The following is a 15,787-nucleotide window of genomic DNA, read 5'->3' as shown; positions in this document are numbered from 1 at the left end:
TGTGATCATGTTAATCAAATGACAACTCATGTCTATGGTTAGGAAACATAACCATCTTTAATTAACGAGCTAGTCAAGTAGAGGCATACTAGTGACACTCTGTTTGTCTATGTATTCACACATGTATTATGTTTCCGGTTAATACAATTCTAGCATGAATAATAAACATTTATCATGATATAAGGAAATATATAATAGCTTTATTATTGCCTCTAGGGCATATTTCCTTCATCTCGCAGGTCTGGCGTATCTCCCCATGCCTTTTTATTTGAATGGCGTTGGGGTGGAGGCTGAGCTTTTGACTGGAATGCCTCTCTATCGCGGCCACGAGGTGGCCGATCAGCCGTATCATACGCTTCTTCCTCCAGTCGGGGTAGTAACTTGCGCCTTGGGTAGCTCTTGGAGGGGCGCTCGAGTTTATATTCCTCGGCCGCGAGGACTTCAGTCCATTTGTCAGCTAGCAGATCTTGATCAGCTTGAAGCTGTTGCTGCTTTTTCTTTAGGCTATTTGCCATGGTCATAAGCCGGCGCTTGAAGCGCTCTTGTTAGACGGGATCCTCTGGGACGGTGAATTCATCGTCGCCGAGGCTTGCCTCGTCTTCGGAGGGGGGGTGTAATTGTCATCCTCCTCCTCTCCATCTGCCGCTCTCCTAAGAGAGCTGGCTACTTCATCCTCCTGCTCTAAATCTTGCTGGAGGGGATTGTTGTTGTCTTCGGCACTATCCGGAGTATTATTATCTCCTGTGCCGGTATCACCACTTTTGCTTTGGCGGGACTTAGAGCGGTGCCGCTGACGTCGGCGCTTGGGTTGCTTCTTGGAGGGGTCATCCTCCGCTATCTCGTCACCATTGCCTTCGTTGGGTGTATCCACCATGTATATGTCATATGACGAGGTGGCTTTCCAGTGCCCTATAGGTGCTGGTTCATGTTCGTCTCCTACATCGTCGTCCATACCGTCGATGTCTTCGAAGTCGAAATCGAGCATGTCGGTTAAATCATCGATAGTGGCTACGAAGTGGGTGGTGGGTGGGCGTCGAATTTCTTCGTCGTCCGCATCCCAATCCTGTTGGCCATAATCCGGCCAGGGCTCTCTTGACAAAGAGAGAGAGACCTTAGTGAATTCAGAATGTCGCCGAAGGGCGAGTGCTGAAAGATATCCGCGGCGATGAATTCCATGATCGGCGCCCAATCGGATTCGATTGGCAGGGGCGCGGATGGTTCGGAGTCCGGGAAAGAGTCCGGCACCTTGGAGTCACGGGCTGCGCAGAGGATTATGCTGGTGTTCGGCTCGATCGCCGTTGAGACTGCAGCCCCTGAGGCGGTGTCTAACCACTCGTCCTCGATTGGCGCAGTTGGCTCCGAACTAAGGGTCGGAGCTGATGCGGGCGCGGCCTCTGGGGTACTGTTCGGCGGCAGAGCTAGGTCATACCCATCGCGACAGTGCGGCGCGCCCGGCTGTGGCTCGAATCCGTCGAAGATCAAGTCCCCGCGGATGTCGGCTGTGTAGTTCAAACTTCCAAATCTGACCTGATGGCCAGGGGCGTAGCTTTCAATTTGCTCCATATGGCCAAGCGAATTAGCCCATAGTGCAAAGCCGCCGAATACGAAGATCTGTCCGGGGAGAAAAGTCTCACCCGGGACCGCATCACTATCGATGATAGTAGGAGCCATCAAGCCTAACGGCGACGACACAGAGGAACTCTCAATGAAAGCACCAATGTCGGTGTCAAAACCGGCGGATCTCGGGTAGGGGGTCCCGAACTGTGCGTCTAGGCCGGATGGTAACAGGAGGCAGGGGACACGATGTTTTACCTAGGTTCGGGCCCTCTTGATGGAGGTAAAACCCTACGTCTTGCTTGATTAATATTGATGATATGGGTAGTACAAGAGTAGAACTACCACGAGATCAGAGAGGCTAAACCCTAGAAGCTAGCCTATGGTATGATTGTATGTTGTGATTGTTGTCCTATGGACTAAAACCCTTCCGTTTATATAGACACCGAAGAGGGTTAGGGTTACACAAGGTCGGTTACAAAGGAGGAGATATCCATATTCGTATTGCCTAGCTTGCCTTCCACGCCAAGTAGAGTCCCATCCGGACACGAGACGAAGTCTTCAATATTGTATCTTCATAGTCTAACAGTCCGGCCAATGGAGATAGTCCGGCTGTCCGGAGACCCCCTAATCCAGGACTCCCTCAGTCAAGATATGATGCTATATTTTATTGTATGAGATGATCATGTTTTTTAACCGAGTTATCGGCAACTGGCAGGAGCCATATGGTTGTCGCTTTATTGTATGCAATGCACTCGCCCTATAATTGCTTTACTTTATCACTAAGCGGTAGCGATAGTCGTAGAAGCAATAATTGGTGAGACGACAACGATGCTATGATGGAGATCAAGGTGATGCGCCGGTGATGATGGTGATCATGACGGTGCTTCGAAGATGGAGATCACAAGCACAAGATGATGATGGCCATATCATATCACTTATATTGATTGCATGTGATGTTTATCTTTTATGCATGTTATTTTGCTTTGATTGACGGTAGCATTATAAGATGGTCTCTCACTAAATTTCAAGATAAAAGTGTTCTCCCTGAGTATGCACCATTGCCAAAGTTCGCCGTGCCCAGACACCACGTGATGATCGGGTGTGATAAGCTCTACGTCCATCTACAATGGGTGCAAGCCAGTTTTGCACACGCGGAATACTCAGGTTAAACTTGACAAGCCTAGCATATGCAAATATGGCCTCGGAACACTGAGACCGAAAGGTCGAGCGTGAATCATATAGTAGATATGATCAACATAGTGATGTTCACCATTGAAAACTACTCCATTTCACGTGATGATAGGTTATGGTTTAGTTGATTTGGATCACGTGATCACTTAGATGGTTAGAGGGATGTCTATCTAAGTGGGAGTTCTTAAGTAATATGATTAATTGAACTTAAATTTATCATGAACTTAGTACTTGATAGTATCTTGCATGTCTATGTTTGTTGTAGATAGATGGCTCGTGATGTTGTTCCGTTGAATTTTAATGCGTTCCTTGAGAAAGCAAAGTTGAAAGATGATGGTAGCAATTACAAGGACTAGGTCCGTAACTTGAGGATTATCCTCATTGCTGCACAGAAGAATTACGTCCTGGAAGCACCGCTAGGTGCCAAACCTGCTGCAGGAGCAACACCAGATGTTATGAATGTCTGGCAGAGCAAAGCTGATGACTACTCAATAGTTCAGTGTGCCATGCTTTATGGCTTAGAACCGAGACTTGAACGATGTTTTGAACGTCATGGAGCATATGAGATGTTCCAGGAGTTGAAGTTAGTATTTCAAGCAAATGTTCGAATTGAGAGATATGAAGTCTCCAATAAGTTCTACAGCTGCAAGATGGAGGAGAATAGTTCTGTCAGTGAGCATATACTCAGAATGTCTGGGTATAACAATCACTTGATTCAACTGGGAGTTAATCTTATGGATGATAGCGTCATTGACAGAATTCTTCAATCACTGCCACCAAGCTACAAGAGCTTCGTGATGAACTATAACATGCAAGGGATGGATAAGACAATTCCCGAGCTCTTCGCAATGCTAAAGGCTGCGGAGGTAGAAATCAAGAAGGTGCATCAAGTGTTGATGGTCAATAAGACCACCAGTTTCAAGAAAAAGGGCAAAGGGAAGAAGAAGGGGAACTTCAAGAAGAACAACAAACAAGTTGCTGCTCAAGAGAAGAAACCCAAGTCTGGACCTAAGCCTGAGACTGAGTGCTTCTACTGCAAGCAGACTGGTCACTGGAAGCGGAACTGCCCCAAGTATTTTGCGGATAAGAAGGATGGCAAGGTGAACAAAGGTATATGTGATATACATATTATTGATGTGTACCTTACCAGAGCTCACAGTAGCACCTTGGTATTTGATACTGGTTCTGTTGCTAATATTTGCAACTCAAAACAGGGACTACGGATTAAGCGAACACTGGCTAAGGACGAGGTGACGATGCACGTGGGAAATGGTTCCAAAGTGGATGTGATCGCCGTCGGCACGCTACCTCTACATCTACCTTCGGGATTAGTTTTAGACCTAAATAATTGTTATTTGGTGCCAGCGTTGAGCATGAACATTATATCTGGATCTTGTTTGATGCGAGATGGTTATTCATTTAAATCTGAGAATAATGGTTGTTCTATTTATATGAGTAATATCTTTTATGGTCATGCACCCTTGAAGAGTGGACTATTTTTGATGAATCTCGATAGTAGTGACACACATATTCATAAGTTGAAGCCAAAATATGCAGAGTTGATAATGATAGTGCAACTTATTTGTGGCACTGCCGTTTGGGTCATATTGGTGTAAAGCGCATGAAGAAACTCCATACTGATGGACTTTTGGAATCACTTGATTATGAATCACTTGGTACTTGCGAACCATGCCTTATGGGCAAGATGACTAAAACGCCGTTCTCCGGAACTATGGAGCGAGCAACTGATTTGTTGGAGATCATACATACTGATGTATGTGGTACAATGAATGTTGAGGCTCGCGGTGGGTGTCGTTATTTTCTCACCTTCACAGATGATTTAAGAAGATATGGGTATATCTACTTGATGAAACATAAGTCTGAAACATTTGAAAAGTTCAAAGAATTTCAGAGTGAAGTTGAAAATCATCGTAACAAGAAAATAAAGTTTCTATGATCTGATCATGGAGGAGAATATTTGAGTTACGAGTTTGGTCTACATTTGAAACAATGCGGAATAGTTTCGCAACTCATGCCACCTGGAACACCACAGCGTAATGGTGTGTCCGAACTCGTAATCGTACTTTACTAGATATGGTGCGATCTATGGTTTCTCTTACTGATTTACCGCTATCATTTTGGGGTTATGCTTTAGAGACAGCCGCATTCACGTTAAATAGGGCACCATCAAAATCCGTTGAGACGACAACTTATGAACTATGGTTTGGCAAGAAACCAATGTTGTCGTTTCTTAAAGTTTGGGGTTGCGATGCTTATGTGAAAAAGCTTCAACCTGATAAGCTCGAACCCAAATCGGAGAAATGTGTCTTCATAGGATACCCAAAGGAAACTATTGGGTACACCTTCTATCACAGATCCGAAGGCAAGACATTCGTTGCTAAGAATGGATCCTTTCTAGAGAAGGAGTTTCTCTCGAAAGAAGTGAGCGGGAAGAAAGTAGAACTTGATGAGGTAACAGTACCTGCTCCCATATTGGAAAGTAGTTCATCACAGAAACCGGTTCCTGTGACGTCTACACCAATTAGTGACGAAGTTAATGATGATGGTCATGAAACTTCAGATCAAGTTGTTACTGAACCTCGTAGGTCAACCAGAGTAAGATCCGCACCAGAGTGGTACGGTAATCCTGTTCTGGAGGTTATGTTACTAGACCATGACGAAACTACGAACTATGAAGAAGCGATGGTGAGCCCAGATTCCGCAAAATGGCTTGAGGCCATGAAATCTGAGATGGGATCCATGTATGAGAACAAAGTGTGGACTTTGGTTGACTTGCCAGATGATTGGCAAGCCATCGAGAATAAATGGATCTTCAAGAAGAAGACTGACGCTGACGGTAATGTTACTGTCTATAAAGCTCGACTTATTGCAAAAGGTTTTTGACAAGTTCAAGGGATTGACTACGATGAGACCTTCTCACCCGTAGCGATGCTTAAGTCTGTCCGAATCATGTTAGCAATTGCCGCATTTTATGATTATGAAATTTGGCAAATGGATGTCAAAACTGCATTCCTGAATGGATTTCTGGAAGAAGAGTTGTATATGATCCAACCGGAAGGTTTTGTCGATCCAAAGGGAACTAACAAAGTGTGCAAGCTCCAGCGATCCATTTATGGACTGGTGCAAGCCTGTCGGAGTTGGAATAAATGTTTTGATAGTGTGATCAAAGCATATGGTTTTATACAGACTTTTGGAGAAGCCTGTATTTACAAGAAAGTGAGTGGGAGCTCTGTAGCATTGCTGATATTATATGTGGATGACATATTATTGGTTGGAAATGATATAGAATTTCTGGATAGCATAAAAGGATATTTGAATAAGAGTTTTTCAATGAAAGATCTCGGTGAAGCTGCTTATATATTGGGCATCAAGATCTATAGAGATAGATCGAGACGCTTAATTGGACTTTCAGAAAGCACATACCTTGACAAAGTTTTGAAGAAGTTCAAAATGGATCAAGCAAAGAAAGGGTCCTTGCCTATGTTACAAGGTGTGAAGTTGAGTAAGACTCAATGCCCGACCACTGCAGAAGATAGAGAGGAAATGAAAGATGTTCCCTATGCTTCAGCCATAGGCTCTATCATGTATGCAATGCTGTGTACCAGACCTGATGTGTGCCTTACTATTAGTTTAGCAGGGAGGTACCAAAGTAATCCAGGAGTGGATCACTGGACAGCGGTCAAGAACATCCTGAAATACCTGAAAAGGACGAAGGATATGTTTCTCGTTTATGGAGGTGACAAAGAGCTCGTCGTAAATGGTTACGTCGATGCAAGCTTTGACACTGATCCGGATGATTCTAAATCGCAAACCGGATACGTGTTTTTATTAAACGGTGGAGCTGTCAGTTGGTGCAGTTCTAAACAAAGCTCATAGCGGGATCTACATGTGAAGCGGAGTACATAGCTGCTTCGGAAGTAGCAAATGAAGGAGTATGGATGAAGGAGTTCATATCCGATCTAGGTGTCATACCTAGTGCATCGGGTCCAATGAAAATCTTTTGTGACAATACTGGTGCAATTTCTTTGGCAAAGGAATCCAGATTTCACAAGAGAACCAAGAACATCAAGAGACGCTTCAACTCCATCCGGGATCAAGTCCAAGTGGGAGACATAGAGATTTGCAAGATACATACAGATCTGAATGTTGCAGACCCGTTGACTAAGCCTCTTCCACGAGCAAAACATGATCAACACCAAGGCTCCATGGGTGTTAGGATCATTACTGTGTAATCTAGATTATTGACTCTAGTGCAAGTGGAAGGCTGAAGGAAATATGCCCTAGAGGAAATAATAAAGTTATTATTTATTTCCTTATATCATGATGAATGTTTATTATTCATGCTAGAATTGTATTAACCGGAAACATGATACATGTGTGAATACATAGACAAACAAAGTGTCACTAGTATGCCTCTACTTGACTAGCTTGTTGATCAAAAATGGTTATGTTTCCTAGCCATAGACAAAGATTTGTCATTTGATTAACGGGATCACATCATTAGGAGAATGATGTGATTGACTTGACCCATTCCGTTAGCTTAGCACTTGATCGTTTAGCATGTTGCTATTTCTTTCTTCATGATTTATACATGTTCCTATGACTATGAGATTATGCAACTCCCGTTTACCAGAGGAACACTTTGTGTGCTACCAAACGTCACAACGTAACTGGGTGATTATAAAGGTGCTCTACAGATCTCTCCGAAGGTACTTTTTGGGTTGGCGTATTTTGAGATTAGGATTTGTCACTCCGATTGTCAGAGAGGTATCTCTGGGCCCACTCGGTAATACACATCACTTAAGCCTTGCAAGCATTGTAACTAATGAGTTATTTACGGGATAATGTATTACGGAACGAGTAAAGAGACTTGCCGGTAACGAGATTGAACTAGGTATTGAGACACCGACGATCGAATCTCGGGCAAGTAACATACCGATGACAAAGGGAACAACACATGTTGTTATGCGGTTTGACCGATAAAGATCTTCGTAGAATATGTGGGAGCCAATATGAGCATCCAGGTTCCGCTATTGGTTATTGACCGGAGACGTGTCTCAGTCATGTCTACATAGTTCTCGAACCCGTAGGGTCCGCACGCTTAAAGTTCGATGACGGTTATACTATGAGTTTATGTGTTTTGATGTACCGAAGGTAGTTCGGAGTCCGGGATGTGATCACGGACATGACAAGGAGTCTCGAAATGGTCGAGACGTAAAGATCGATATATTGGACGACTATGTTCGGACACCGGAATGGTTTCGAGGAGTTTCGGGCATATACCGGAGTACCGAGGGTTACCGAAACCCCTCGGGGAGACTAATGGGCCTATTGGGCCCTTGTGGAGAAGAGGAGGGGCGGCCAAGGGCAGCCGCGCCCCCCTTCCCCCAGTCTGAATTGGACAAGGAGGGGGGCGTCCCCCTTTCCTCTCCCCCTCTCTCTCCTTCTCTCTCCTCTCCTACTCCCACATGGAAGAAGGGAGTCCTACTCCCGGTGAGAGTATGACTCCTCATGGGGCGCGCCTAGGGTGGCCGCCCCCCTCCCCCTCCTCCACTCCTTTATATACGGGGAGGGAGGCACCCCTTGGAGACAACAATTGATCTCTTGGATCTCTTAGCCGTGTGCGGTGCCCCCCTCCATCATAATCCACCTCGATAATATCGTAGCGGTGCTTAGGGAAGCCCTGCGTCAGTATAACATCATCATCGTCACCACACCGTCGTGCTGACGGAACTCTCCCTCAAAACTCGGCTTGATCGGAGTTCGAGGGGCGTCATCGAGTTGAACGTGTGCAGAACTCGGAGGTGTCGTGCGTTCGGTACTTGATCGGTCGGATCGTGAAGACGTACGACTACATCAACCGCGTTGTGCTAACGCTTCCGCTTTCGGTCTACGAGGGTACGTGGACACACTCTCCCCTCTCATTGCTATGCATCATCATAATCTTACGTGTGTGTAGGAATTTTTTTGAAATTACTATGTTACCCAACAATATCATTTCTTTGCCATAATCACATCACCAGACAATGAAAAGTTTCAGCAAACAATGATTGAAAAAAGTGATATGCGAGCGTTGATGAGATGACATTCGTGGATGTTAGCGAGTTACTCTAGTATCACATTGTTTTTTTACATATCTTCCGCTCCCGTAATATATGTTTTCATTGCAAAAGAAAGAAAAGCTTTTCCGAAGTGTTCTCGACAAGCTGGTGTTAGCTAGAGAAAAATAGAACAAAAGTTAGTTTCTTATTTGGTTCGGACTAGCAATTTTTGTGTGTTAATTATCTTTACTCTACTAAAGCTTGCATAATAACTATGCAACCGCTACAAACATACTAAGTTTTTAGGTGAAGAAAGCAAAGGCCTATCTAGACGAACATATCGTAAGTGAACCAAAACCTTACAACATGCAGACATAAATGTGCTTAGGGACATGTGATTTTCCAGCATGCACACATAAATGTACTTAGGGACATTTAATTTTTTTTCATTGCAATGTACGAGCTTGTTTGCTTTTTTTAATGGCCATATATGTCTTTTCACTTTTGTCAGGTCGATATGTACGTGCCTTGTACTTTAATTGTTACGAGCTTGTTTGCTAGTCTTTTTTAACATATAGAGTAAATTGGTATACGCAAGTATAAACTTTCACAAAGAAATGACATATGTGATATTCTAGACAAAAATGACAAAATCGAAGGTACATTAAAAAACAAGTATTTGATGAATAGTGAGGTCTCAAAAAAAAATTCCGCTAGAATACCACATGTGTCAATATTTCACGAACTTCAAGCTTGAGTAGAATGATCGACTAAATTTGATACTTCAAAATTTCAAGAATTTTTATTTTATACAATAAATTTTAATTACTATTCATGTGGGGTTACGTGGTCTTTTTCTTCATTTCTTTGAAAGAGTATATATGTTCCTAGCGTGAGGCTAGCCTTTTGTTAAAGACCAAAAATCGTGAGGCGAGCCTCGCTCGTTACTCCCTTTATGAGCAATGCTACATCAATGAAGTATTACGGGCCTTTTACGAGGTAAACTTGAAGTGGCAATCTGTGATTGGACTAAAAGAGGAGGGACGGCCCCACCCCTGAAAATCGAGGGGGGGAGGGGAGCAAAGTATTAGTTGGTTGGAAGGTTCGTGAATATCCTGTAATAAGCTTATCGATGTAGCATTTTCGCTCCCTTTATTTTATCAAATAATCCTACACACACAAACCCATTACGGGTTTTTACTTAATTTTCTTCTAACTAATCTCTCAGCCCTCTAATTTTCAGTAGGAGTGAGGCCCAAAGAAAGTATCAGGTGATACGAAGCCTTAAATGCTCTCATGATACGAGCTCCTAGGAGCCATTGGACCTGAGATCCAACGGCCCCCGGAAGGCTTTCAACATTTTACGAAAAAGATCTTTTAAAGTCTAAAAATTACAAACAAGTACGACAGCCTTTCAAAACCTCTTAGGAACCGTTGGATCTAGATCCAACGGACCAGAAGCTCGTATCATAAACATGATATCATCTGATATTTTCCCGTGAGGCCCAACCTCCCCTCGTGTCTAATCCCAATCGCCCACGCGAGCTAGTCCGTGAACCCCGTAATAGATTTCTACGTGAGTGTAGCATTGCTCTTATTTTACAGCCGCTGCGCCTGCTCTTCACGCCACCGCTTCCCATCGGCGGCAGCCCAAACCCCGGAACCCTCTCGGCCAATGCCGGCGCCGCTCGCCGCCTCCTGGCGCCGGCATGCCTCCGCCGCGGCGTCCTCCTCCACTCCCAGGACCCTCCTCTTGCTCGTCCCGGTTCTCATCCTCCTCGTCTTCGTCCTCTCCAGAGCCCCAGATCTCACCTTCGCCCCCGCCAGTGCCGCCTCACCCCACCTCCCGGCCCGGCTGCGCCCCTTCGACTGCTACGCCTCGCCGCAGGCCTCCCCGGTCTTGGCCAGCCTCGTGGAGGGCGTGCCCCGCCCCTTCCTCTACTCCCTCGCCGACCTGGGGTCCCTCCCCGACCGCCCGCACCGGAACATCGCCCGCCTCCTCAAGGGCAAGCGCTTCCGCAAGCCCGACATCTCCCAGACAATCCAGGAACTGCTCGCGGGGGAGGTGGGGAGGGGCTCCGGCGGCGGGGTGGTGGTGGACGTCGGGGCCAATGTTGGGATGGCGGCCTTCGCGGCGGCCGTGATGGGGTTCCGGGTGGTGGCATTCGAGCCGGTATTCGAGAACCTGCAGCGGATCTGCGACGGGGTGTACCTGAACCGGGTGCAGGACCAGGTGGTGGTGTATCATGCTGCAGCATCTGACCGGGTTGGGAACATCACAATGCATAAGGTATCTTTCCTGCTTCAGATTGCTCCGTTTAAAAGTTTATCAACTATCGCATTTTGGATTGCAGTACTAAGCAGTACTAACCAGATGTTTATTGATCGAGATGTACCTCGGGGAGCTGGATGAAGTATTGTGGTAAACTCAGATTGTGCTAGTTTGCCTCACCATCCTAAATAGTTAGGACAAGACCACCCATACAAATGTTTCGAGAACTGTTGCACTCTTGCATCACCGGGAATTTGATCATTCACCCCGTATTAGATGGGCACTTGGTCGTTTGCCTCACTTAGGCTTAAATGATTTCCCAATTTACTTAGATTTTATTATTATTTGCCATAATTATCCTTTTCGGGTATGTTCTATTAGAGGAAGTTCCTAAGGCTGTGATGCTCGTCCGCAAACATATGTGTCTGAATTTTTTCTTTTCCCTTACCATTGGATTTGGGATTATCCATGGTCTGGCAGTGCTATACTTTCTAAATGGAACATTTAGAAATAGAAAATGCCTTGTTCTTTAAACTAAATATTAAATCGGGAAATTTATCCTTGTCACTGGTGGAGCAGGGTTTACATGAAATTTTTTCCAGTTGCATGCTACTGGTTTATTATTAAAGCATCAGCTTAACCTTTGTGTTACAGGACTTCTTTTTTATCTTGTGTTGTTAAAACTTCCATATATATCTATTAAAGGTTGAGTTACTGGACTCACTAAACCAATGATGGGTAGCATAACCGACATTTAGGATCCAATGTATTCCATGTTGTGGAGTGCCTTTTTTCGAGCAACCAACAGAAGCTCTGGCTCTTCATTAGTACAAAAAAGAGCTGACCAACTGATAATGGAAACCGGCCAAATACTTACCCTTCCCTAGCTAGTTACTGTTAGAGGAGCAACTTTCAATAGGCCAAGGAGCGAATATATATTACATGGTACTTGGAGTACAAAGTAAGGAAAGTTGGACTACTATGAATATGTAAGGAGACCTAGACCAATACTAATACTCCTTAACAGTTACAGACTACAGCAGAACTCATTCTGGCTAAAGTTATAACTTCCTGATTTGCCTGATGCACTTCTGGTTCATGCTGATAATATTTCAAACTGTCATGTCGAACCATTAGTGAATTCATTGCCACTTCCATATAAAGTGCAAACACCCCATTTGCAAATTAGTCTGACTTGCGTTGCTTCTTGTGAAAACCTCAGATTGCTTTCTCTTATAGATAATAATAATATTATTATTATTATTATATCTCAACAGCTTACTGTGAGTATTTTGGCAATGTAGGTGATCGGACGACTCGACAACAGTGCTATATCTGCAACTGGTGCGAAGTTAGCATTCAAATCTAATGAAGAAGTTGCTGTCGAGGTTGCTACAATCCCATTGGATGAAGTCATTCCAGATGCAGAGCGAGTGGTTCTGATCAAAATTGACGTTCAAGGTTGGGAATCTCATGTTCTGAGAGGTGCATCAAAGTTGCTCTCGAGGAGGAGAGGTGAAGCTCCCTACCTTATATACGAAGAGGACGAGCGCCTGCTGCAGGCGAGCAACAGTAGTGCACAAGAGATAAGGGCATTTCTTGGCAGTGTTGGTTACAATCAGTGTACGCGGCATGGGACGGATGCTCACTGTACAAAAGAATAGACAAAGCTTTTTCTGCCTGGTGGTTGGACGCCCCTTAGCTGGGGATACATAGAACAGTCAAATAGGAAATCCTAAGCTGTAAGTTTTCCCCTTATCTTAGGCAGCAGTTCAGATGCTCCATCCTTATAGTTTTCTCCTTGACTCCATGGTTTCTGTTTATTTCTTTTAGGTTTATTTGTTGATTGCTGGATCTTTTAACATCATATGCTATACATGCTTTGTCTAATGGCATTTTAACGCATGCTTGTTCTCATTAACTTCATGTTTGTACTGTCAGTCTTAATGGATATTCCCTTGAAGTAATGAAATTCCTGTGATTATGATTCTAAATCTATGCTTGCTAAACATCCTCAGTTATACCATAAATTTAATATTTTGCCCGTTCATCTTGGAGCATTTGAGGATTGGCCACATATCGAAAACTCAAATGCACTTAAGTGCAGCAGCAGCGATTCCTCTTGGATTTGGCTTCACCTGCGTCTTGCGAAGCATGTACGCACTTTTGTTTGAGCTGAATAGTTATGGATTTGAATGCTAACTTCACGCCATGTCCTTCGTTATAAATCAGTTATTTCTGCTGGCTGTCAGTTGCCTGAATTATACCTTCATTATAAATCAATTATTGCAAAGACGGTTGTTATTCAATAGAGTAATTTATTTAATTCCCAGATTAGTTTGGATATGCACATGTTAATTCCAGATTTGCATGGAAATTTTTTACTCATAACTTGGTCGCCTACATCTACCAATTCGGGTTTCATCCCTTGTGAAGAGGAATGAGACTACGGTAGGTCGCATGGCTCGAGGACATAGAGCGCGAAGCACTGGAAAGAACCAGGGAAGAAGAGAAGGAAGCCACACCCACCACAAGCAGTCACCAGGATCAAAGTTGAGCAAGAGATCATCAATTTGTCAGTCTCGTCAGATGACGAGGAGGATCATCAAGCTCGAACTCATCAATGTGTACAAGGGCCATCTACTTGTACTCCTTCCATTCCTAAATATAAGTCTTTTTAGAGATTTCTATATCGATTACATACGGATGTATATAGATGTATTTTAGAGTGTAGATTCCCTCATTTTGCTTCGCATGTAGTTCATATTAAAATCTCTAAAAGACTTATATTTAGAAACGGAAAGGATGGATTATTCCCGTTGAGAAATTAATGGAAAGGGGTAGTGGTGTAGTGCCCGGTTGAAAAAACACACTAAGGCCATTACACGAACCGTGCTGGTGGAACCAGTATCTACCGGTGGGAAATCCACCATCTAGAACCAGTATCTACCGGTGGGAAATCCACCATCTAGATCCGTGCTGGTGGAATCCATAAGATTTTTTTTTTCCACCTCCGATTCGGGATACGAGACCTATACAGATGCAATACGAGATGGAGCCACGAGGGGGCACAGACAAGACCGGCGGCGGCACGGCTGTACCACGAGGCCGGCGAGGAGCGGCGCCGAATCACGCTGGCGTACGACAGATACACCGCGGTGGGCGTTGGGGAGAGCTGCTCCAGCAAGGTTCCACCACGACGGCCACCCACCACAATGGGTCACCGCGCACGGGCGTCGCTGGATCCGGCGACTCCAAGATTGACCGTAACCGGATCTGGTGAGTAATGAAGCCCATCTCCCCTAACCTGTCTCCATCTGTACTTAATGATTTCCGTTTTATTTTGCATGATTTGAACATCCCTTGCATCTTTACCAGATGAATGGCCTCCCCTGCTCCTTCAATTTCGGATGTTTGTATGTTTGTGACAGAGAGCATCGGTTATTGTTGTGGAATGTGTGTGAAATACATTGAAACATGTTTTGAACGACATGATTTATGAATTGTGGGATCGAGTGAAACCAATTGATATAATTGAGAAGTTGATAAATGCATCGATGTGTGTGTCATTTTGTTTTGTGATCTGAAATTGTATGGAATAGTGTGCACATATGTGAAATTGATAGTCTGTGAAATATGAATTTACAGTCTTTTGTAAAAATGTGGTAGTGAAATTTGTTTTTTGAAAGGATTGAAACAGTTCTTTGATGATTGAGATAATGAGTTTCACTCGTTTTGAAATATGACATTGGCATTGGAATAACTGAAATCACATTGTAAAAAATGAAATTGTTTATGCCACTCTTTTGAAATACTAAGTTTCACTTTTTGAAATATGAAATATATGAAATAGCCGTTTCTAATATCCGCAACATGTTATTTCAATGAGATATATATTGAAATAGATTTTCAAATATGAATTGAATTTTTTTCCGCCACTTTTGGAATATTCAATCTGAATCTTTTTTGAAAAATATGAAATTTTAATAGCTGAAATCACCTTTTAAAGAAATTGCAATTGTATTTTTTTTACCGATCTGAAATAATCAGTTTCACTTATTTTTTTGTGAGTTTGGAATTGTGGGATCTAGTGAAATCAATTGATATAATTGAGAAGTTGATGAATGAATCAACTTTTGTGTCATTTGTTTTTGTGATCTAAAATTGTACACAATAGTGTGCACATATGCGAAATTGATAGTCTGTGAAATATGAATTTACAGTCTTTTGTAAAAATGTGGTAGTGAAATTTATTTTTGAAAGGATTGAAATCAGTTCTTTGATGATTGAGATAATGAGTTTCAATCGTTGTGAAATATGGCATTGGCACTGAAATTAACTGAAATCACATTGTAAAAAAATAAAATTGTTTATGCCACTCTTTTGAAATAGTAAGTTTCACTTTTTAAAAATATGAAATGTATGAAATTGCTATTTCTAATATATGTATCTTGTTATTTTGCTATTTCTAATATATGTATCTTGTTATTTCGCTATTTCTAATATATGTATCTTGTTATTTCTATGAGATACGTATTGAAATAGATTTTTAAATATAGATTGAAATTGTTTCCGCCACTTTTGGAATATTCAATTTCAATCTTCTTTGAAAAATATGAAATTTTAATAGCTGAAATCACCTTTTTAAAGAAATTGAAATTGTATTTCTTTTACCCATCTGAAATAATTGCTTTCACTTCTTTTT

General features: G+C 43.0%; 1 protein-coding gene across 2 annotated transcripts; it reads left to right on the top strand.

Annotated features, from left to right (window-relative positions):
• Positions 1 to 10,367: 10,367 nt before the first annotated feature.
• Positions 10,368 to 14,638, top strand: LOC125510138 (FkbM family methyltransferase). 2 transcript variants are annotated; one of them, XR_015602541.1, is made up of 4 exons: positions 10,368 to 11,100; positions 12,387 to 12,824; positions 13,519 to 14,361; positions 14,461 to 14,638. XR_015602541.1 is itself a non-coding variant. In XM_048675228.2 (2 exons), the coding sequence occupies exons 1-2, from the start codon at positions 10,486 to 10,488 to the stop codon at positions 12,744 to 12,746; spliced, it is 975 nt and encodes a 324-aa protein (XP_048531185.1). In that variant the 5' UTR covers positions 10,368 to 10,485; the 3' UTR covers positions 12,747 to 13,076. The 2 variants fall into 2 exon arrangements, 1 of the variants encoding a protein (XP_048531185.1); XM_048675228.2 differs by lacking the exons at positions 13,519 to 14,361; positions 14,461 to 14,638 and having other exon boundaries at positions 12,387 to 13,076.
• Positions 14,639 to 15,787: the final 1,149 nt, after the last annotated feature.

The sequence above is a fragment of the Triticum urartu genome, chromosome 5A (assembly GCF_056163025.1).
Source record: "Triticum urartu cultivar PI428250 chromosome 5A, HENAU_Tu73, whole genome shotgun sequence".
NCBI lineage: Eukaryota > Viridiplantae > Streptophyta > Magnoliopsida > Poales > Poaceae > Triticum > Triticum urartu.
Note: the sequence above shows the minus strand (reverse complement) of the source record. Positions and strands in the feature narration are given on the sequence as shown.